The following is a 23,855-nucleotide window of genomic DNA, read 5'->3' as shown; positions in this document are numbered from 1 at the left end:
TTTGCTTTGACTGAGAACTATCCAAAGACACCTGCTTTTGCCTCGTTTTGAGGATTTTGCTGAAATGTGACATTGCGTTGTCATTAAACAGATTTATCGCACACACTGTTACAACCTTATCAGGGTGATGAATTTGAACAAAATTTTGTACTGCTTCCTACTTTGTACAGACCTCTTTAATCTCATTTGAAGTGAGAATTTGTGCGCTCCTTTCTCCTTTTCCTCCTCAGACAAGATCCCCTCCATTGCCTCTTGCTATTGCTCGCGAGTTACGTACAAATTGTGCTGCTCATATTGCAAGACATCGCTTGTTTATCAAACAAAATTGTTTCTTCATTGTTTACACATTTTGGAAAACACTCGCAAACCAAGTTATTCATAATCCAAGGTTTTACCACAGTCTAGTATATACAGTCACGAAGCTTGAGTTGTTGAGGGTACTAGGAACAATAGACTGTGCCAATACTATTTCGCATTGTTTGTGATGAGGCAATAGTAGCGATTCTAATGGTTAGCAACTATCTATGGATGCATATTCCCTACGTATTGAGCTTCGTGACTGTATATTACTAGACTGGTTTTACTGTATATTACAAATGATATGTCATATTTGTTGACTAGAAAGGTCAGACTTTTTGTTAATACACAGGTGAAAATGGTGAATGTGAGTAGGTACCTGAGAAAACTTATCCCAGCACTGTTTTTGTCCACCATAAATTCCATTTCAACTCACTAGGATATGAATCTATCAGCAGTTAGGAAGTTGATGTTCTAGCTGTTCAACTAATGCATCTTGTGAAGCAAGGAGAAGGAAATAAGTTGTCTATGCCAACAATTCTCAACCAGGGGGGCCAGGGGTCCTCAGTACAGTAAAAGGAGGGGGGGGGGGGCGTGAAAACTTTTAAGAAGCTTTCATAAAAATTTCAAGGTGTGAATTCTAAATATATTTGTATTATTTATATAAACAACATAAAATAAAAGGAATCATTATAATTTCTGTTTATTGCATATCTTTAATATCTATTACCGGTACTTAGAGCAACAATATAAAAATGAAATCTCGAATGGAAAACAACTGCAACAATGGGGATTTGCAGTGAAATATTGTATAAGTGGGTATTATCGCCGCGCTCTCATGCTTAACATTCGGCAGGTCTTTGAGCGGCCTCGTGCATAAGATTTGGCAGGTTTTTGAAATTTAATTGTATTATTGTTTTCAATTTCTTGTGTCACCGCTCCAATCACTCGCCTCAATTTCAACATTGCAAACAATAAGCTGCTTCCATTATTAAATGACACCTACTTGTCTAATCCACATGGACTAAAACCGAGGTTGCAGTGTCTTGTGCTGAGGACGAACATTAAGGTATGTGATTAAAAATTATTATTGAAGAGTTATTAAGAGTTAAGAATGTCAATATACTCGCATATGAAATAACAATAATAATAATAATAATAATAATAATAAAAATAGCAATTTAACAATATAACAAACTAGTGCTTATTCTTATCGAGGAAGTAGACGTGACAACGTGACGCTTAGAGTGAAACCTACAGAGCAACAATCGGTCGGCAAAATTAAGTTTTAAAAGCATACCGCACGTAATTGTAAGATGCCAACATGTTAAGCATGAGGCCGTGACGATAATACAGGAGTTTGAATGGGAAACGATTTATTTATTGTTCATTGTTGAGACAAATTGTAATTATTTTCCCGTGTAAACTGCACATGTCTTTCAGTGTGCCAAAATCATTGCATTGTTTTGCAACCCAATTAAAATGGATTCAAAAAGTAATCTGTACAAATATTTCAAACGTGAAAGTAATAATAAGAAGGCATAGGTATGTGGGAATAATAAATCTATCAGTGAAGTTGATCAAGGCAGAGCAACAATATAAAAATGAAATCTCGAATGAAAATCAACTGCAACAATGAGGAATTTGCAGTGAAATATTGTATAAGTAAGTACAGGAGTTTGAATGAGAAATGATTTATTTATTGTTCATTGTTGAGACAAATTGTAATTATTTTCCCGTGTAAACCGCACATGTCTTTCAGTCTGCCAGAATCATTGCATTGTTGTGCAGCCCAACTAAAATGGATTCGAAAAATAATCTGTACAAATATTTCAAACGTGAAAGTAGTAATAAGAAGGCAGAGGTATATGGAAATAATAAATCAATCAGTGAAGTTGATCAAGGTGATTCTGAAGAAAACCAGTGTCTTCAAGATAATATGGATGCTGTAGCAACAGACGATGGTACATCTTCTACTGCTGACATGACTACCACCCAAACAGAAGATTGCATTAAGAGAAGAAGTTTGAAGAGCAAAACACGCAAGTACGTGGATTCATATTAATTTTGGTTTCAGTTATGAAAGTATTGATTGGGTACATTTCACAATATGTGTCATATGTAATTTAAAATTATCTTATGAAGCTCTGAAACCAGCAAAACTAAAACGACATTTGGAAAGTGTCCATTCTAATCTTATTAATAAGCCACCTGATTATTTTGAAAGAAAACGAAAGGCCTTCAAAGATAAAAAAATGCTCATGAAAAGATATCCATCAACTGATGCTGCTTTTATAGTCTTCATTCTTAGTAGCTCACGAAATTGCTAAAAATAAGGAGGCATTGACAATAGGTGAATCACTTGTTAAGCCATGTTTACTGCAAGTTGGAAATGAGTTTGGTGAGTCACAGGCAAAAAAAGTTAATGATCTTCCATTATCTAATGACACCATCACTAGACGTGTTAATATAATGGTGGACGATACAAAGTCTCAGCTAATTGACTGTATTAAACTATCACGTGGTTTGCCATACAGATAGATGAATTCACCGATATCATTGGTCATGCTATTTTGATAGTCTATGTTAGATTTATAAACCACAAAACTGCATCTATTGTGGAAGAAATGCTGTGTTGTCTTGAACTTGCCGATACTACTCGAAGGACATTTTCAATGTTTTGAATACCTACTTAGTACTGAAGGATTAAAATGGAAGTATTGTGTTGATTTGTGCAAAGATGGGGCAGCACCAAGGGTTGGCCAGTATTCTGGTGTTGGCACACGAATTGAAGCTCATTCTCTTTATATGAACATAACTCATTGCTTTATTCACTGAGAACATCTTGCCAGTAAAGGCATGTCACCACAATTACATGTCGTCTTAACAGAGGCATTTAAAATAGTAAATACGTTTAAATCATCCCCAAAAATCTCCAGGTTATTAGGAGCTTTCTGTTCTGAAGTTGGAGTCCAACATTCTACTTTGTTACTACATTCTGAAAGAACTCTAAGCACAACCCGCTGCCGTCATCCAGACTGTAGTGAGCTTGAAACACTTGGACACGTGCTAGAACAATGCCCTAAAGGCGAGCAGCTGATCAATGCTAGACATCATCGTGTACGACATGCTTTGGCGACATCGTTAAAAACTTTGAATTGGGAGATTCATGAGGAAGTACATTGTCTATCATCAGATGGTTCTTTTAGACGGGCAGACATTATTGCTATTAACAGACACTTAAAACGGGCTCTTGTTCTTACCCTACTATCCGTTTCGAAAGGAACCTAAATCAGGCCACCGAAGTTGATATTGAGAAGAAGTCTATATATGAACCTTGTCTGCTGTATCTTTCTCAAAAGTACAACATCCCTCTTAATCAATGGTCTGTATTGGTTTGCTGTTTGGCAGTAGAGGTTCAATTACAAAATTCACATGGAATTATCTTAAGGAACTTCACATTCCTTTTGATTATGTAATGTCTATTCTTATAAATATTATCAAGGATTCTCTTCAAATATTACATCATCATCTCTATTTCAATTAATCCACCTATATTTTCTTTCAACAGTTAACTTTCTTTTTTCTTTAATGTATCACATCACATTATATTGTACATGTTTATTGTATTCAAGACCCTTGTGGTCACTCAAATTCTTTGAGCTGATGTCTATAATTTAGAAAAATATATGCTGAGCAGCAGAAAAGTACTATCAAGGTTATTGGAGCTAAGAACTGAAGTTGAAATAGTTTTGAATGATAAAGAGTCTCCTTTAGCTCATCAAATGTATGATAATGACTGTTATGGTGTAATGTTTCACTAACCACACTTGCATATCTTTTCGTAAAGAATTTGAGGTAGGAGGTTTATCCAGTTGGCTTTGTTTCTTCCATCGAAGGCCTTGATTATTGTTCTAAGATTTGTGGGTTTACCTTGAAAATTAATAGTGTAGTGTATTGTTGGCGCATACTTTTCTTCTACATAGAAATTGTATATGGTATAACGGATTACACATCGAAATCATTGATGTCGGTAATTTTTTTTTTGGGATATATGTTTTTTTCCAGGAGTGCCAAAAGAGTGCCCTTTCTCTTCATGCTTTTTTCTGTCTCGTAAACTTCCGTAGACTCCAGTAGTTGCAGCAACTCCTCCTTGGACTTCTTTAGTCACTTCTTTAAAAAGCTGGGTGAAAATCTGTACCTTCTTTTGCCTCCTTCATGTAATCGTAAATGTTAGTAATAATCTTCTGGCTTTGACTGTGCAGTGTTTTTCCTTTCAATGTGGAAACTATAGGAGGCATAATGATTGATAAATTATCACTATTACAAACTAGTAACATCTATGTCATACAAGAATATTCCGTGGACTGTACAACACTGGTGTGGTCTGAGGGTTTAACAATTGTTTTGGTAGTCACATGTATGGCAGGGATTTACTACATAAGCGACATTGATTAGGTTTGCTGCTTAGATATGACAATCAAGGTCATTCATCAAAATCCTTTGTGAGGCATGTACTAAGAGTTCCATGAAAGTGGTTTTATTTAAAAAAATAGTTGGCGTTAGTTTGAAATTATACACTGTGTCCCTCTTAAAACATCAATAAAAGAAAAGTTCATAGCTCTAATGAAAAACTTATTTAATTGAAACTGTTAACATTTTCTAATAGGCCTACCTAAAGAGTTGCAATTTCAATACTCTTCAATATGACTACCATTTGTAGCATGGCAGATGTTGAACCAGTTTTCCACCTCTCTCCAGGTATTCCTCAGTAGTGACATTGTGAATCGCAAGGTGGATTCTGAGCTTGAAATCGAGGTCAGCCACTGGTGTTCTGTATACTTGATCCTTGATGTATCCCCATAGAAAAAAGTCCAAGGGTGATAGATCTGGTGACTTTGATGGCCAAGCGATTGTCCCAGATCCTCTACCAATCCACTGTCTGGGAAAATTGTCATTAAGAAACTTGCGTACCTCCAATACAAAGTGAAGAGGAGTGCCATCTTGCTGATAAATGGTTCCTGCAGGAAGCTGTGGCACAACATATAACTCCAACATATCTAGATAGGTTGAACCAGTCATTGTAGATTCAGCAAAAATCACACAATCTTTCAATAAACTGCACCAGACATTAACTTTAGGTGAATTACATTCATGTTGAAACACAAGAGACAGATTCTCACTTCCCCAGATTCTGCAATTGTGTCTGTTGACTTTTCCTGATATGTGGAAAGTTGATTAGTCAGAGAAATGTATATGATCTAAGTATGAGTTGTTTTCGTCAATTTGGTCAAAACACTCTCAACAAAATTTAGTCTCTTATCTTTATCACCGGTCTTGATCTGCTGTATGATTTGAATTTTTTATGCCTGAAGACGGAGTATTTTGTGTAGAACATTATGAACAGTACTGCAAGGAATCTGGAGTTGCAAACTTGCTTTTTGGATTGATTGAAAGGAGGTTCGTATGAGTCCAATGTTCTCTTCAGAAACTCTTTTCATAGCATGTTTACCACTGCTCAACAACAAACTTCCTGTTTGCTTCAACTTTGCATCCCAGGCCATTATTCTCTTATAGTCAGGAACGGGATCATGTCTTTTAAGGTTGTAATCCTGACGAAATTGGTGTTGAACATGCTTCACATATACTAATATGTTTCTGCTAACCAAAGAAAACACGAGACTTTCTGCTGAACAGTCCACATGGCTAGTTTTATAGAATTAGTTTGCTGTTATTTATTTATTTCTCCATGGCAACCATTGTTACATAAATTGCAAGATCTGCACTACCAAACCTGACTATTTCTCTTTGCCATATATATCTGGAGTTATAACCATTTATTTTATTGGTGTTTTAAGCGGGACACGGTGTATATTTGCAAGTTTTATAATCCTCACTTAAGATAGTAAACACAGTAACAGTGGTGTTTTCAGTTTTTACAATTTACATAGATTTTAATACATGGCTGCATTCATTTGTTGGCTAAATGGCAGAACAAAATGTACTATCGGAAAAAAAAAGACTGAAGTTATAAAAATATTGCAAAAAAATACACTATTGTTAACATTTTGCAAATAAAACAGTGGGTATTGCTGGAATTCATTAAAAAACTTTTGTGTTATTTTTCGTGTTATTATACGAATTCACGTTATTTCGCGATTGGAAAGTGTGTTTTTTGGATTATGGGAAGGAGTTTAAAGAAATAGTACAAAAAAAATTGGCAAAATGAAAACAATTCACATTACCACATCTCGCGAATTTCACGAACCTTTACTTATAGGTAATATTATGAGTTAGGAATGTAAGTCAAAATCCTGATTTTTAAAGGTCCCGGGTTCGATTCCCGGGCTTGGCTCTCGGTGAATTTTTCTTGAAGAAGAGAAATTCCTTGGGTGTCTAGAATCTGGAAATTTGTATGAATGTGAGTGTGATTGTGAATGTGCCGGGTTAATATTAATTAACCAATCATCACATGTATAAAAATTCATCAGGACTGTCACTGGGCAGTAACCTGAACACACGTTTCAGCATCACATTGTTGACAAGTAACTCCATCTGTTAGCACAACCATAAAGCATCTAATAGATACTATAGAGTTACCAACAACGAAAAAAAAAAAGTCTTGGTCCCTTCTATCACGACTTGTGCTTCTTGGACAGCATTTTTTTGAACATTGCATCAAAGTATACTTAGCAATCATCTAGAATCTTATCTTCTTGAATGCATTTGTGGACTCTATTGAGATATTCACCACAGAGAAAATTTCTAAGCATGTAACTTCAAATGCCAACATTCTTTAGGAAAGATTCTGAATTAACCCTAGCAGGTCCAATGAGGTGCATTTACTAGAGTTAACATGAGCAGTGATATACATATTTCTCAATTTCTAAAGATAGCCTATGACATTAAAAAAAAAAAAAAAAACTTAGAAACAGGATCTGCACAACTCACAAGAACAAAGCAAGTAAAGCAATCACTCTGTGAAAGCAATGCAAAGCAAGACCATAAAGAATGATAAAGAATAACGCAGCTGCATTACTAGCAATTGAGATGTGCTAACAAATATGCCGGTACTATTGATTAATAAAGTCGAGGCCATATTTCAGGCTACATTATCACAAAATCCACTTGAAAAGTATTCCTTAAATTCGGTTTCCTTATATCACAGTCTAGTATATACCGTCACGAAGCCTGAGTTTATGAGGGTACTAGGAAGAATAGACTGTGCAAGTACTATTTCGCATTGTCTGTAATGAGGTGATAGTAGCGATCCTAGTGGTTAGCAACTATCTATGGATGCATATTTACTATGTATTGAGCTACGTGACTATATATACTAGACTGTGCTTATATTGTATATAGAAATTAATTATATTATTTTTATAGTAATTTGTCTGGGACTTAATAGATTATTCCTTAAAAAACGGGAACGTTAAAACAGGGTTTTTACTGTATCTTCAAATGTTGTCCAAGCTGTCAGTCAACTAAGGTCGAAGTACAATAAATATTTTTCTGTGTGCAATCCAGCAAAAGTTCCATTATTTATTCTTTCTTTACTAAAGAGAAAGTCCCTGCTAGCATTAATAACACCATGATAATGTTTATAATGTATTTAAAACATTGATCTTCAGTTATCTGTGATTTCTGAAAATGAAATTGATTAATAAGTTTCAAAACATTTGAGGTATTTTTTTCGTAATACGGTATAAATACTCAAAAAATTACACCAACATGAAAGCATCAAATATTCCATTACTATTAAAAAAATACTATAAGCGTTTTCTTCAATTGCCAATTTAGTTTCTTAATAATTCTTTAATATAAGTTATGACTGTTGAATAAGATCTCTTCTTTGAAATAGTCTTGTGGGAATTCCTGAAAATAGCACTGAACAGTCCTCTATTCTAGTTTCTTAAATATGGTAGTGCAAATAAATTATGCAAGGAATTTACTTGACGAAATTACAGTGTTGGTTGAATGAAAGAAGTCAAGGTTAAGTTCTAATTAATGATCTATGCAAAATATTAGTAACTGATTCCAAGTTGTTGTTACCATACTATTATGGGTAATGATGTTCAATTATGATCACGATTTTGATGGCAAGACGGCCGCAGCAATTTCTTAGGAAAGAATAAAATGAACATTAATTAACATGACATTGTTATACAAGGTGGTGCATAAATAGGTATATAGTAATACAATATAGTTTTATTAAGTACAAATGAAAATTACATACCACTTGTAGTTACAATGAATGTCATCAATCAACATCAATTTAACTGATCGATAGATCGATGAATCTGTTATCGACTGTAATCCTCATTTGTACTTAATAAAACTAATAATAAATAATAATCCGTGGTGCTACAGCTCGTGAAGGGCCCAGACCGACCAGCTGGCTTCTGGCCTCACGCCCACAAGCCGAAGTAGAGGTGGACGATCATCCAACCAGAATGGAAGTATCGTGTGGTTAGCACAATGATCCTCCCAGCTGTTATAGTTGACTTTCGCAACCGGATTTCGCTACCTATCATAGCTCCCCAAGTGCATCATGATGCTGGGTGGGCACCGGTCCCATACATTGGCCGAAATTTCATGAAAAAAATTTCTTCCCCCATGTGGACTTGAACCAGCGGGCATTCTGTAACATGAGTCCTAGGCAGGATGCCTTAGACCACGATGCCACGGTGCAGGACACTTCATAAAACTATATTGTATTATTGTATACCTACTGTCTTCCTCCGATGAGTTTAGCGCTGGGACCTGAGGTATTCTTGCCATCGGTGCGGGGGGTTGCAGGTAGATTCTTTTGTTGCTACAGACGAGCCGAGCAGAGTGGGAAGTATTAATCGTCCAAAAATATGCAGTCTTCAGTTTGTAGTAGTGTGTGACTGTGTGCACGTGTTATGTATTCTATATACAAGTGAAATGTTTTCAGTATGATTGTACTTCCTTCCAGACTGCCGCTGTCACTGTTCCTTCCCACTCCAGTACTGTGCTAGGCTAGTCAGAACCGCATTCCTCTCAGCACTAAACTCCTGAGAGGATGACAGTACTTATGCACCACCTTGTATAATTCTTTCCATCACCTTATGAAATAAAGATTATAGTATGCAACTGAATGTTCAGTGCGTTTATCAACATTTTTGTGAAAAATGATGTTATAAAAGGTGGTGTGCAAATTCTCGGAAAAATTACTGTCTGGTGGAGTGTTACGATTTGCCTGAAATTAATTAACAGGTGTAAGAAAACAAAGTTGAAAGGCGCATGTAATTATAATGTAAAACATATTTCTTTGTGATGGGAAGTGACTCCAAATATTTTGAAGTACTGGTACATAGCCTAAAAAGCAATTAACAAGAGCACAGCCAGCATAAGTGTGCATTTGCATCAATGGAATTAATCCAAAACTGAAAGTACAAAACTAGTACAAATAGTAATAATAATAGCCCATACTTGAAACAATTTAAGCCCAAGTTGTTAAATTTCATGAGCTCTCAAAACAAAACTACTGGTATGTATAAATGTTGATTTTTCTGCAACCATGTGTCAACATAATATTAAGTTCATGAAGAAATGGTAAGAAATCCAATGTTTGTATATTTCTTTGTAAAGAAAGTAATATCTTAAACCCTAGGTAATTTCTATGTAATTCTGGTGTTCCGCAAACTTTTAAAATGTTTACTATAAGATAAAATATAACTAAGTATACAAAATAAAATGTAATTATACAATAAAACATTAAAATACAAATGGATATAGTTTATTCTCTTATACAGTGATGTCAATGAGAGCGCAAACGTGCTCACAGCCCATATGCGCTGATCAGAGCAAGTAAGGCACGCAGGTACAAGTCACTGGTGAACACAAGGGTTGTACATTACACATTGAGGAAGAAGTCGTTCAGTAAGTTTCAGGCTGACTAGACTCTTGACTTCTTATGTAAGTGAAAGATGAGGTGATGCTCTTTGTTGATTTATGGAAATTATTTAGTTACAAGACAAGCAGTGTCAAACGCCTGAAATTATTATTTTGGAATATGTATGATAAGACTTTCTTGTGTTAAATTTTAACGTACCTTGTTTACATGTTTCGACCTATTTATGGGTCATCTTCAGAACTGATCGTTGTTGGTCTTGGTGCCTCTTCTTGTTTCCTGTGAGGGTGCGTTCGTAGTGTAGAGTCAAAGAGTGTATGTGTTTTGAAATTGAGTTGTGTGTTGAGTTTCTGGCTTTTTGGTTGGATGTGCAGTATTTCCAGGTCTGTGTTGATGTCTCTGTAGGTGTGGTTGGCTTTTGTGATGTGTTCTGCATATGTGGAGGTGTTTTGTAATTTTGTTATGGCTGTGAGGTGTTCTTTGTAACGATCTTTGAAATGATCTGCCTGTCTGTCCTATGTAGAAGTTGTTGCAGATGTTACATTTGAGTTTGTATACGCTTGTGTGGTTGTATTTGTTTGTTTGTGTTGTTCGTGTGTTGAGATGTTTTTGTAGAGTGTTATTTGTTCTGTATGCGATGTTGTAATTTAATTTCTTGAATGAGGTTGCAATTTTATGTGTGTTTTTGTTTTCGTATGTTAGTGTGATGTATTTTTTGTGTTCTTGTGTTTGTGTTGTATTCTTCTGTTTTTTGTGGTTATGTTTTGTCTTACGTATTATGTTGTCTATTATGTTGGGGTTGTATCCGTTTTCTTGTGCTGTGTATTTGATTGTGTTTAGTTCTTCACTGTAATCCTGTTGGTTCATTGGTATGTTGAATAGTCTGTGTACCATTGTTCGGAATGCAGCTTGTTTGTGTTGTGTGGGGTGGTTGGATGAGTACAACTCAATTTCAAAACACATACACTGTTTGACTCTACACTACGAACGCACCCTCACAAGAAACAACAAGAGGCGCCAAGACCAACAATGATCAGTTCTGAAGATGACCCATAAATAGGTCGAAACATGTAAACAAGGTACCTTAAAATTTAACACAAGAAAGTCTTATCATACATATTCCGAAGTGATACAATGTTAAAAGTTGTGTAATCAAGATGTATGAAATTATTAGTTCATCTACAGAATGATATAATATTCAAATTAGTTTGTTTTTATTGACATTAAATAGTTCCGTAGTAGATGTATTGTAGAGCTTCTTCCTCACAGCATTGCATTTATGTTTACAGAATGCAGTACAAACAAAAGTGTGTGCTGCTAATGGCATAGACTCGTTACATGTCAGTTACGAGTTGTGTCAAGAAATTGTCGAGATTTTCATACATAAATTCTCAGTTTGACGATTTTTCTTATCATTACGATATCCTTTGGTTAAGCGAAGAAAAAGTTCTGTCGAGGTATTTTGAATTGCGTGATTAATAATCAGAATTCATAATAGAAAAATAAAGACAGTCCAGAACTAGTTGACTCTACATGGATCGAGGAACTTAACTTTCTCAAGGATATATTCGAGCATCTGAACATTTTGAATTTGAGATCGCAAGGAAAGAATCAATTAATTTATGTCGACAGATATTTTTCAGATGAAGATTTCATTGTGGATGTCACAGATCTCACAGCACAATTTTTATAATTTCAATGCCTTCAATCATTGAACTCCTGCTCAACAGTGTAAAATAGGCTACTGCAATGTTTTAAAAATCTCTGGAAAGAGTTCCATACACGATTTAAAGATATTGACCTGCTCCAACCTAAGATGGCTTTGTTTTGTAATCCTTACTCACCAAACTCAGAAAATATACCAACACAGTTATAATTGAATACCTGAATTGACAAACATCTCAAGTCCAAAATTTACAGAATTCGACTTTTTACCTAACAAGTTGTGTTTTACACGTGGCATAGAAGATTCCCGAGACTTTCACTTATTGCAATGATTTCTCCATCAAAACTTGTTCCATATCCAAGAAATCTATAAAGTGAGAAGAGGCAGCACATTAACACCTGCACCTGCACCTTGTTCCCTGGAGATCAAAGCTCCGTCGGTGTATAAATGAAGCCAGTTTTGTGGAGGGTACCTAATACTAATTGTCTCTAAAGACAATTGTTTCATTATTTCAGTATTTACTTCTCATTTCAGTATTTCTTCTGTTAAATTTAGATTATACTCTATATTTAATAGAGTTAAAGGGTTTGGTTTAATTTGTAAGTTTTCTTTTAAATTCGGGATATTGATTTTCTGTTTTAATTCTTGAACCATGGATATGAAACTTTTTTGAGTGCACAATTAAATTTCAGAATGCACACCCTATTTGACACAATACTACCGATCATAAACGAACCCCCACCAAGGCACCAAAAAGAAGAAGCCGCCCTGGAAACAAGTGCAGGAGCTCACTATAAATCTGAAGATGACAGATATCAAGCTGAAATTAATAATTAACTAAGGTAAAATACCATTAACACAGGAAAGTTGTTTACATAACAAATTTACCAGCTCATACCAATATTTTATTAAAAAAAATGCTGTTGAATCACAATAACAAAGTACTAGAAATGACTACTTTTCTGTTTCAGAAGATGGTGAGACCTAGATAGCTACTAAATTTGTGCCCACTTTATTTGAAAATGCATTGATTGCAACAATATTACATATGGCTGAAAAGTTCTTAACCTATAACTAAAAAAAAATATTTCAGTTAAAACTGTTATATTTCATTTTTCAATACAGCAGCTTTGCAAAGTTACACATATGTTTCAATGATGAACTGAGTTGTTATCCCAGTTTTAAAAAATATACTGCCATGCTGTCAGAAAAGTTATGCACTGTATCGTTTACATACATATCTGTGAACCTGTCCGTTTGAACCTCATTCTAGTCATGGGACAATCCATGGGATATAAGACATTGATGTAGAAAAATAAAATGTTGTTCTGACCTATGTATCAGATCTTATTTGAAAGTTTATTGTGTCCAGTTTAGTAATTTAGCACTGAAAGTGAATCAGTTTTCTTTATTTAGTCAAAAACATACATCAAACCTACCACTGTGCACTTAATTTGTAATATGGTTGAAACAGAGCAATTTGGCAATCCTATATTTACTAACTGAAGCTGAACATGGTGGTTTTTGTTGTGTCTAATTAATGTTCAAGTGGTCGTTGGGTAGAGTCGGGTATACCGGTACTGAATCAAATTTTCAAGTAAGTCAAGCAAATGTAAAGAATCTGTCATACCCGTAACCAGAAAATGCTTTTCTTCATGATAATATCAATAATACATGCTTTTTTCACACTTAATATTGTAGTTGTAAAATTAGTCCAACACCACCAGTATATTCTGCTATTAATATGATTTTGAAATCTTATTGTTCGATTAATTGTAATGGTTATGAGTGTGACATCTTTATCATGAAATTTCAACTTTGTAATAAACTCTCAGTTAGTACTAGTACTTTATCTACAGGCCTAGGTATATTGTGTGACCTAAACTACTACTAAGATTTATTTAAAATCATCCATCCTCAAGTGAGGTTGACCACTGGGATCCGGAATTAACAAACATAAAAGATAAAGGGAAATGAAACGAGTAAAATAATTATTCGATTTGTACAGTAAAACAAAAATTTATGTGTTGACATATAAATGATAGTGTAGAATTTGAAGAGAGACCTTCAGAATTTCCATCACAATCTTCTGAACCTCATAAAAGGGATTGATTGATTTTAGGTTAGATAATCATGCCTATGACATCAAAAGAAAAGATTTCAAGGCACCGTACCAAATTGAAAGAAGACCTAGAAAAATATCAATATCTAGAGAAAGAAAGACAACGAGATAAAAATCAAAGGTGTAATCGAATCAAGTGATCCCAACTGTAGCCAAACAAAACAACATTTTGAAGAGAAAAATGTATGCATGGATGTTAACTGCGGAGATTTAGATGATTCAAGCAGAAAAAGGGATAAGTATAGGGCTCAGGTTTTCAGCACTGATAATGAACTTTTTCAGTTTAATATCTAAAGAAACAGGGAAGAGTGTGGGTGTACTCTGAGGAAATGTCATGGGAATCCAGAAAGCAGAACTCCCAAAAGCAAAAATGTTAGATAGTAGAAATCACATGAGTTTCAAATAGCCTAATTTTCAGAAATCACTTTATGTTGTTTATCAGTTATTAGTCTGTATGTAGTATTGTACAGTCAATAGGAATAGTAAAATTGATCAATTTATTATTGCACAGGTCACACCCGTAACCATAATTTTCCAAATTAATATTTCATTCCATAACCTATATAAAGATATTATTGTTCCATGTTCTTGATTGTTGGTGCCTTAAGTACACAAAAAAATTACTGTGCTTGAAAACTAAATAGATCCACAGGAATCTGACAGGGAGTGTGAGAAGTCAAATTTCCATGTCCTTTTTATGTCACACCCATAACCATTACATATTAATTTTATTCTGACGTTTATAACAAATTAATTTGAAATATTTCCTCACAGACCCAAAGAACAATTTTAATTGTACTAATCCCCATTTTGGCAATTTTGCAAATATGTGCAGCCACAGATTTTCATGCACGTTTATTGCTGCAGATGTCACACCCATAATCATATATTGACTCTCATGTGAATTATGAACTGAGAAAACAGAAAAAGGAACAGATGCATTATAGGACTGCAAAGTCGGGGGGAAGGGAGGAAGAAAGTTGTTAGTAAATGGTGGAGTATATATTTTACTTCGGAATATGTATGGAAAGACTTTCCTGTGTTAAATTTCAACGTACCTTGTTTACATGTTTCGACCTATTTATGTGTCATCTTCAGAACTGGTCGTTGTTGGTCTTGGCGCCACTTGTTCTGTTTCCTGTGAAGGTGTGTTCCTGTGGTATAGTGTAGAGTCAAAGAGTGTGTGTGTTTTGAAGTTGAGTTGTATGTTGAGAATATCGTTGGGGTGTGTTTTTGTGTGTCTGTATATTTCATATTGTTCTAGTGTGTTTAGTTTCTGGCTTTTTGGTTCGATGTGTAGTATTTCCATGTCTGTGTTGATGTCTCTGTGGGTGTGGTTAGCATTTGTGATGTGTTCTGCATATGTGGGGTGTTTTGTAATTTTGTTATGGCTGTGATGTGTTCTTTGTAACGTGTTTGAAACGATCTGCCTGTCTGTCCTATGTAGAAGTTGTTGCAGGTGTTACATTTGAGTTTGTATACGCCTGTGTGGTTGTATTTGTTTGTTTGTGTTGTTTGTGTGTTGAGATGTTTTTGTAGAGTGTTATTTGTTCTGTATACGATGTTGTAATTTAATTTCTTGAAGGAGGTTGCAATTTTGTGTGTTTTTGTTTTAGTTCTTAGTGTGATGTATTTTTTGTGTTCTTGTGTTTGTGTTGTATTCTTATGTTTTTTGTGATTATGTTTTTTCTTACATCACAGCCATAACCAAATTATAAAACACCTCCACATATGCAGAACACATCACAAATGCTAACCACACCCACAGAGACATCAACACAGACATGGAAATACTACACATCCAACCAAAAAGCCAGAAACTAAACACACTACAACAATATGAAATATAAAGACACACAAAAACACACCCCAACGAAATTCTCAACACACAATTCAACTTCAAAACACACACACTCTTTGATTCTACACTATACCACAGGAACACACCCTCACAGTAAACAGAACAAGTGGTGCCAAGACCAACAATGACCAGTTCTGAAGATGACCCAGTTCAAAACATGTAAACAAGGTACGTTGAAATTTAACACAGGAAAGTCTTTCCATACATATTCCGTAGTGATACAGTGTTGTATATATATTTTATCTGTAAATGAATATTAACAGCTGCATTATTCTTTATTTTGGTTCAAAGTAATGAGTTTGTTGGTCCACAGAAAAATAGATCAAAAGTAAGCTTCAGAGGTACCGGTAATGACTCTGTTGTTGGTATAGGAAAATATACATCAATAGTAGCATTATTCAAGCATATAAAAGAGTGGACAACTCTTAAGAGAAAAATTTGATTATCAATTACAATAAGATCCTACTGAACAGACTGTGGGTCCTACAATGCATCTGTTCCCAGATAAGTCTGATGGAGCTATATCTGTTGGCTAAGGTGAGTGCTAACCAATTCTAAATCATAGTGGTGAATTTCTGCCATAACAATTACAGTCCATGGACTGGATCATTGCTTTGGTAGAAAATAAAACTACAAACACAAATTCAAAGAACTAGTGTATATTGACGTAAAATCACATAGTACTATAAGGATAGACCTATCAAACAAAACAAAACAAAAACAGACAAATGAAGATTGAGGATTACTAATGATTGTGTAAGAGTAAGAAATTTTTAGTCATTCTTCATGTAATTGAAGGGTTCAGAGCCATAGTGGGCCAAGCACCATTTATTAAAAATGGAGAAAGCAAGGGTTAAAGTTAAGTGAATACTATAGTTTAATGAATATTGACATATCATTTACTTTTAATGTGTATATTTTATATTACTTGGTATATGTTTCCATTGAATTGTGGTAATGACCTCATTTTAACCCTTGTTTTCTATGGTTTTAGGAAATGGCGCTTGGCCCACTATGGTTCTGAACCCTTCAATTATTAAATAATATTTTGTATGTAAACTACTAAGAAAAAAGTAGCCAGAAAACAAGTTTGTAGGTATACTTCTACTTCAGTTAACAATGTTTCTTCGAATAGAAAACTTTTTTCTACAAGCTGTCCATAAACCACAGATACGAATATCATGCAATCTTTCAAATTACTATCATTGCAGAGTTATAGTGCAGGTAAATAATAAGTTTATTTCAACGTAACATTATTTTAGAGTTAGATACTTACATATTATGATTTTGATATACAAATTTATTTCATTTAAGACGTACAAAATGAGTTAAAAATCAGTTTCTTGGGTTGCTGTAATTATCTGTAACGAAATAAATTACTGATGTTCTATAAGAATGACCTAATGGAAATAAGTTAGAAATTGGACACATTGAGAGATGAAAAGAAATAAATGCAAGTATATATACATACATATGTATCCAGCTTACTTACAAAGTAAAAGAATGTGATTCTACCATATTAAGCATTTGTTTCTTGGGTTCATTGGAGAACCAGCTGGACAGTTCCAGGCCCTTGCAAAATCCTGAGAATTTGCCAAAGTTCCTTGCACTCTGAGTCTCTGTGGACTATGAGGATCAGTTAAAACTTCTTGTAGAAGATTTTCTTTTGTCGTTGACTCGCACCATACCTTGGGAAAGAAAATTAAGAGTGATAAAAATGTTATAACAATATAAATAATGCAATTTTAATGCTAATAATTACACAATAGACTTATTGTACTACAAGTAAAGAATGTACCGGTACTGTGATGTTGTAAATGAATGATTAGGACCAACAAAATCTTAGAAATTCTGTACTTACAGTGGCAAATCCAAGGAAGAACAATTGTTCTGGCGAAAATTGCTCTAAGCCTGGAAGACGAGGGTCACGTCCATTCTTTTCCACATACTTCTGGTAAGCTAGAAATGCTTGTCTCATCCCTCCATTATCTGCCATATTTTCTCCTTGTGTTGTAACGCCATTCATCTACAATTACAAATAGTGAACATTATTGTTTCCATTATAAAGGGTGAATACGAAATCTGCTGACAAACTTCCAGAGTTTGTTCAAGGATCTTAGCTGAGTGTTTTGATATAAAGGAACTCATGGTCTCCAGTGCCTCGTTATTGAGTAACCCTAGTATACTAACCTTCACAAATAGTACATTAACACTAACCATGCATAAAATTTACTCACAAGAAAAAAAAAAAACAAATTAATATCAGAAATATGTGGCAAAACTTGTATTCAAAATTCTATACACAGACACACTCTTTAAACTTTTCACAACGTCCTCAGCTATCTTAATTTTAAGTTTTTTGCCCACTAACAATGATTAATGTTATTATCAATATAATTATTGTTCATTTTTCACTTGTAACTGTGACGAAATTTATTAAAACATTTTGGAAAACGTATTATGTGTCTTTCACGTGTTAAATTTTATATTACCTCGTTAACATGTTTCATCCTGCTATCAGCCATCTTCAGAACTGGTTGTTGCTGGTCTTGGCAACAGAGACATCAACAAAGACATGGAAATTCTACACATCCAACCAAAAAGCCAGAAACTAAACACACTAGAACAATACGAAATATACGGACACAAAAAAACACATCCAGATGAAATTCTCAACACACAACTCAATTTCAGAACACATACACACTCTTTGACTCCACAATACACTACATAAACACACCCCCACAGGAAACACAAACAAAAGGCGCCAAGACCAACAACAACCAGTTCTGAATATGACCAATAGCAGGCTGAAACATGTTAATGAGGTAATATAAAATTTAACACGTGAAAGACACATAATACGTTTTCCGAAGTGATATAGTGTTAAAAGTTGTGTAATCAAAATGTAAAACACTTTGACTGGTACCTGTTAAGACACACATCTTACTTTACTGTATGTACAGTTTCATTATTAGTATTGATGTTTGTTTTCCATGTAAAGCTATTCTTTTCCGGAAATTTGTTCAAACCCAACTTCGCACACGCATTGCAAGCATGTCAATTGTGTTGCTTAATCGGCTGTTTACACAATATCCTATAACATTAATAGCGCACATCACGATTTTCATGTTCCTCCACATTTCTGATAATTTTAAGTTTTTCCTTGCAAGTAAAGGATCGCAATCTCATACCTTTAGTAATTCTCATTTTCGTAACTAAAAATATAAGACACACAAACTATACACTTTATCACACTTGAACTTGATTCTGACACATGTATTGCTAATCCAAATGCCATGTAACAATGTTAATAATTGAAATTCCCACACGGGAAGATAATGGCATGTGCTACCACCTTAGGAGTGCGCAGGAGGAAAATCAGGCAATGTTACCAAATTCATTTTGTATAAACCGCATTTTATTTTTTTACTTGTCTATTTCGGAAAAAAGTGCGCGGAATATTCGAGAAAATATAGAATAATACTGACCGTAACTTCAATATGAAGAAGCTCATCTAGTTCTGGAACTCTGTATATGCTATACTGTTCTATGAAGCATTGAGCCTTCTTCAGGTAAGTATCAATGGTTGCTTTAGACCACCATTGTGCAAGGTTTCCATATTTGTCACTCTGGCGCCCTACAAAAACATCATGAAAAGCTGTATTGACTACATGGAAAAGATTCATTATGTATACAGGTTATGACATGTGAGCAATTCATCCATACATATACTAACCACTTACAACTTTAAAGGGCTCGAACTCAGGAAACAAAGCCCTCTCTGGATTCAATCTAAGAGAAATGTTATCAAAAATTAATACTTCAATATCAACTGGATACAAAGTGCCAATACACTATGTTTACAATCAATCACTGATATGTAGTAATGTGAATCATCTGAAGAAATACTTTGTGTCAAAGCAATGTAATACGACCCAATATAAAATGAAAATTTATTCTTCAAACCATTAATTTTCGCATGCATTGCATAATGACTCATCACTCATCGAAAGTTTGTGTGACTCTGACCTGTGTATATTTTTGTGTGGCTTTACTTTGTTTATAGTGTGATTTTTCTTTTTATGTCTGTTATTGTATTTGTATTTCTGGTGGTGTGGAAGAGAAGGCCTTAACTACACCAGAATAAATAAATAAATTATATAACCTTAGGAAGTTACGAATATGGGTATTAAATTAAAAACACAAAAAAAATGACGAAAAGAGATTCGAACTCAAACTTCATGCACTGACTACACTCGTGTCCAATGTGCTACCACCTGAGCCATGCTGCCACATCATTTCCTGTTGCAGCAATAAGCAAGTATGGTAGACTACAGTCGTATGATTCGTCATTTTCCATTTTTTTTCTCTCTCTCTCTCTCTCTTTTTTTTTTTTTTTTTTTTTTTTTTTTTTTTTTTTTTTTTTTTTTTTTTTTTTACCTTGGGGATTTGGTGAAGTGAATTTTTAATGGCAGGCAGAGTAACTATCTCATGCCCCCATGTTTTAGATTGCTACCAGCGCACTTCATTAGAACCAGGTACCTTTTTTTTTTTTTTTTCTCTCTTTAACCCCAGGCTTATATGGAAAAAAGCCGAGACACGTGTCTTATGAATTTGGCCATACTTTCACCCAAAATTTTCCCTAATCGAATCTTGACATCAAAGTGTGAGTCATGGGATGCTGTGAATACTGAGACGGTGATTAAATCATTTAAGAAGTGTACTAGTAATGCACTGGATGGTATAGAAGAAAATTTGTTGTATAAGGACTCAATATTCTGATTTAGAAGAGGTTTCAAGTGACTTTTCATTTAGCTCTGGAGACATACTTTTACATAATATTGATTTGTGAGTGTTAGCCGATTTTTATAGGTTATTCTGTGTATATAAATTGCCATTTAGGCCTATCATAAAGTAGAATTAGGATATGAATTGTAAATAACTTAATTATGACGTATCATGTTTAGTTAATATTTCATTATAGCCCATGTAAGCTTGTTAAGGTGCATGAAAATGATTTTTACACTTAAGTATGACTTTACTATTTTTGTCATTGTTTCGTTATGTACCAGTATTTCACTTCTGGTAGTGTGGAAGAGAAGGCCTCATGGCCTTGACTCTACCAGAATAAATAAATAAATAAATAAATAAATAAATAAATAAATAAATAAATAAGTAAGTAAGTAAGTAAATAAGTAAGTAAATAAGTAAGTAAGTAAATAAGTAAGTAAGTAAATAAGTAAGTAAGTAAATAAGTAAGTAAATAAGTAAGTAAGTAAATAAGTAAGTAAATAAGTAAGTAAGTAAATAAGTAAGTAAGTAAATAAGTAAGTAAGTAAATAAGTAAGTAAGTAAATAAGTAAGTAAGTAAGTAAATAAATAAATAAATAAATAAATAAATAGATTTTGACGAAGAAGATTAAAAGGTGTTCTTCCTTAGATTAGGCATTTGATGAAAATATTACTACGTATTTTTATACGCCTATTTAAAATACTGTACATTCATTATAATATTCAGTGTTAAGTTTTTTCCCTAAAAAATCTGTACAAGAAAGGGGGGTGCATCTTATATGCCAGCAAATAAGTTAATTCTCATTAAATGTACTATTATTACAACAATTCGTACATCAAGCTTTTAAAATCCAGGAGCAAATACAAGTCCAAAACAAAGATGTGCGCCATTAATAAGGAAATAAATAATCATCTTACCCATATCATCGAATCCATGTGTAATCTCATGTCCTATCACAACACCAATACTTCCATAATTCAGAGCCCTAAAGTGAAGAGGAAAAATATATTTTATAATAGTAGTATAAATATAAATTAATCATCTCAAAATAACTCAACTAGGAAGTTGTATTTGTTCTAGCCATACTAATGATAACAATACAATACAAGTTACTTTAATGTTATTGTCATTGACAACATGTGAAATCTGATTTATACATTTTTTATTTTTTTTTATGAAAATTTCGTCTGCTGTAAAACTCATTGTTTTCATATCACCTATTTGTTTCAAGTTTTACCTTGATGTATTTACATATCAAAAAATGCAGTTTTTGGTTTATAATTTAGTTCCCATTTTGATTTACAACCTTTTGTATTAACCCTAGAATGCTATCATATGTAATTTTGACGTTTAATGGGTAAGCAATTGATCCTCACTACTTTTCCAGCCAAACATGCCTCTCCTTCTTCTAGCTATGTCTCCATCTGTCAATTACTATCAGTCATGACAGCAGGTTGCAATTTACACACTTAGCAAGTTATTATAAGATATATTTGGAAGTGTACGTCAGATTTACGTATCAATAGTATTAATAGACAATTTTCTGTCAATGCAATTCAATTATTTCGTTATAAGTGTGTTTTATCTAACAAAGTTCAGATGATGGTGCTGAAGGCAATGTAGAGATTGAATATGGAGCTTGTGACAGTGATAAGGATCCAAAATACATACCGGGATGAAGTTCAGCTCAAGGAGAAAAAATTAATGGAAGATATAGTAGGAAAGATTGAGAATAATTGTAGAAAACAAAAGAAAGAGGAAAGAAGAAACAGGAACAAGGAAACAGGAAACTCACCATGTATTCTGCTATCGAAGAAAAGAAAAGGAGAATAAAATTGTATTCTAAAATCTTTTCTTGTAGTTAAATTTATATTGTCATCGTTCTGGCAGAAATTACTAAGTCCAAAATATTTTAAAGTTTAATCAAATTTTAAAAATCTATTTTGCCATAATTTAACCTATTTTTTTTTTCTGATTATATCTCCTAGTTAATTTTATCGGCATAAATGTGGAATTGTTGCCATGTAGATACACATTATTTCTTAAAATATCCAAAATAATGGACTTCGTCAATTTTGGACTTAGTGACGTCTGCCTGAATGACGACGATATGGTGTTTTGTTTCCTGTAAATTATTTATTTTGATATCAGATGGTTATAATTAAACTGACAGTTTTCAACATGGCACAGCACGGACTGTAATGATCCTAGGAGTGTGAAACCTGGTATATATACTAATTTAGCAATGCGCTCGTGATTTATGCAAAAAGAAAATAGTTCCAAGTCTTGCCACCAGGTGAAAATATGGCGCTGTAAGCAGTGAGAACGTGACAAGGGCGCAGAAAAAAGGCAAGAAAGATTAAACACATGAACACCTCGCGGGCTCGCGATTTATGCAAAAAGAAAATAGTTCCAAGTCTTGCCACCAGGTGAAAATATGGCGCTGTAAGCAGTGAGAACGTGACACAGGCGCAGAAAAAAAGACAGGAAAGATTAAACACATGAACACCTCACGGGCCTGTTAGGTGTACAGTGACATCTGCATGTTACAGACACCTGCTTGTGCAACACGTGATTTTAGCTTTGCAAGAATGTAACTGTGACCACACCATTATTTTAATACAAGATGGCGTAACATCACATGTAGCTCCCCAGGTGAAAGACTTGCTGCAAGAGACTTTCGTAACGACCACATTATCTCTAGGCAATTTCCAGATGCGTGACCTTCAAGATCCCCAGACCTAAATCCATGTGACTTCTGGTTGTGGGGAAATTTTAAAGATCGTGTCTATCAGGGACATATCCGGTCTCTGCCTGATCTAAAGGCTAGCATACAACGACATGTCGCTCTGATTTCACCAGATATGCTGCGAGCAACTGTCGACCATACCGTGTTATGGAGGCAACATGTTGCTGAGATGGGAGGCCATGTTGAACAGTGTTTGTAACCATAGTTCCTAGTAAACGTGCCAGAATCACCATTATTATGTGTTTGATCTTTCCTGCATTTTTCCTGCGCCCATACCACGTTCTGACTGCTTACAGCGCCATATTTTCACCTGGTCCAAGATTTGGAACAAATTTTTTTTGGAATAATTCGCGAACGCATTGCTTAATTAGCATATCTGCCAGGTTTCACACTCATACGATCGTTAGAGTCCGTGCTGTGTCACGCTGAACACCGTCAGTTTAATTATAACCACCTGATATAAGCAGAAATTAAACAAAAAACAAATA

At 34.3% G+C, this 23,855-nt stretch overlaps 1 protein-coding gene across 4 annotated transcripts in view; it reads right to left on the bottom strand.

The window, feature by feature from the left end:
* The window catches only part of LOC138711787 (neprilysin-11-like), a 96,146-nt gene that overhangs the window by 5,033 nt on the left and 67,258 nt on the right, over positions 1 to 23,855 (bottom strand). The window contains exons 16-20 of one of the 4 annotated variants that reach the window (XM_069842994.1): positions 21,536 to 21,603; positions 19,315 to 19,463; positions 17,685 to 17,849; positions 17,316 to 17,511; positions 13,229 to 17,184 (exon numbers count right to left, since the gene is read on the bottom strand). In XM_069842994.1, the coding sequence (XP_069699095.1) occupies positions 17,335 to 17,511; positions 17,685 to 17,849; positions 19,315 to 19,463; positions 21,536 to 21,603 (559 nt within the window). In that variant the 3' untranslated portion in view covers positions 13,229 to 17,184; positions 17,316 to 17,334. Of the gene's footprint in view, positions 1 to 13,228; positions 17,512 to 17,684; positions 17,850 to 19,314; positions 19,464 to 19,565; positions 19,619 to 21,535; positions 21,604 to 23,855 lie in introns of those variants that run through there. The other 3 variants (XM_069842995.1, XM_069842993.1, XM_069842996.1) reach the window with 3 other exon arrangements.

The sequence above is a fragment of the Periplaneta americana genome, chromosome 13 (assembly GCF_040183065.1).
Source record: "Periplaneta americana isolate PAMFEO1 chromosome 13, P.americana_PAMFEO1_priV1, whole genome shotgun sequence".
Lineage (NCBI taxonomy): Eukaryota > Metazoa > Arthropoda > Insecta > Blattodea > Blattidae > Periplaneta > Periplaneta americana.
This window is presented reverse-complemented; position numbering and strand designations above follow the sequence as displayed.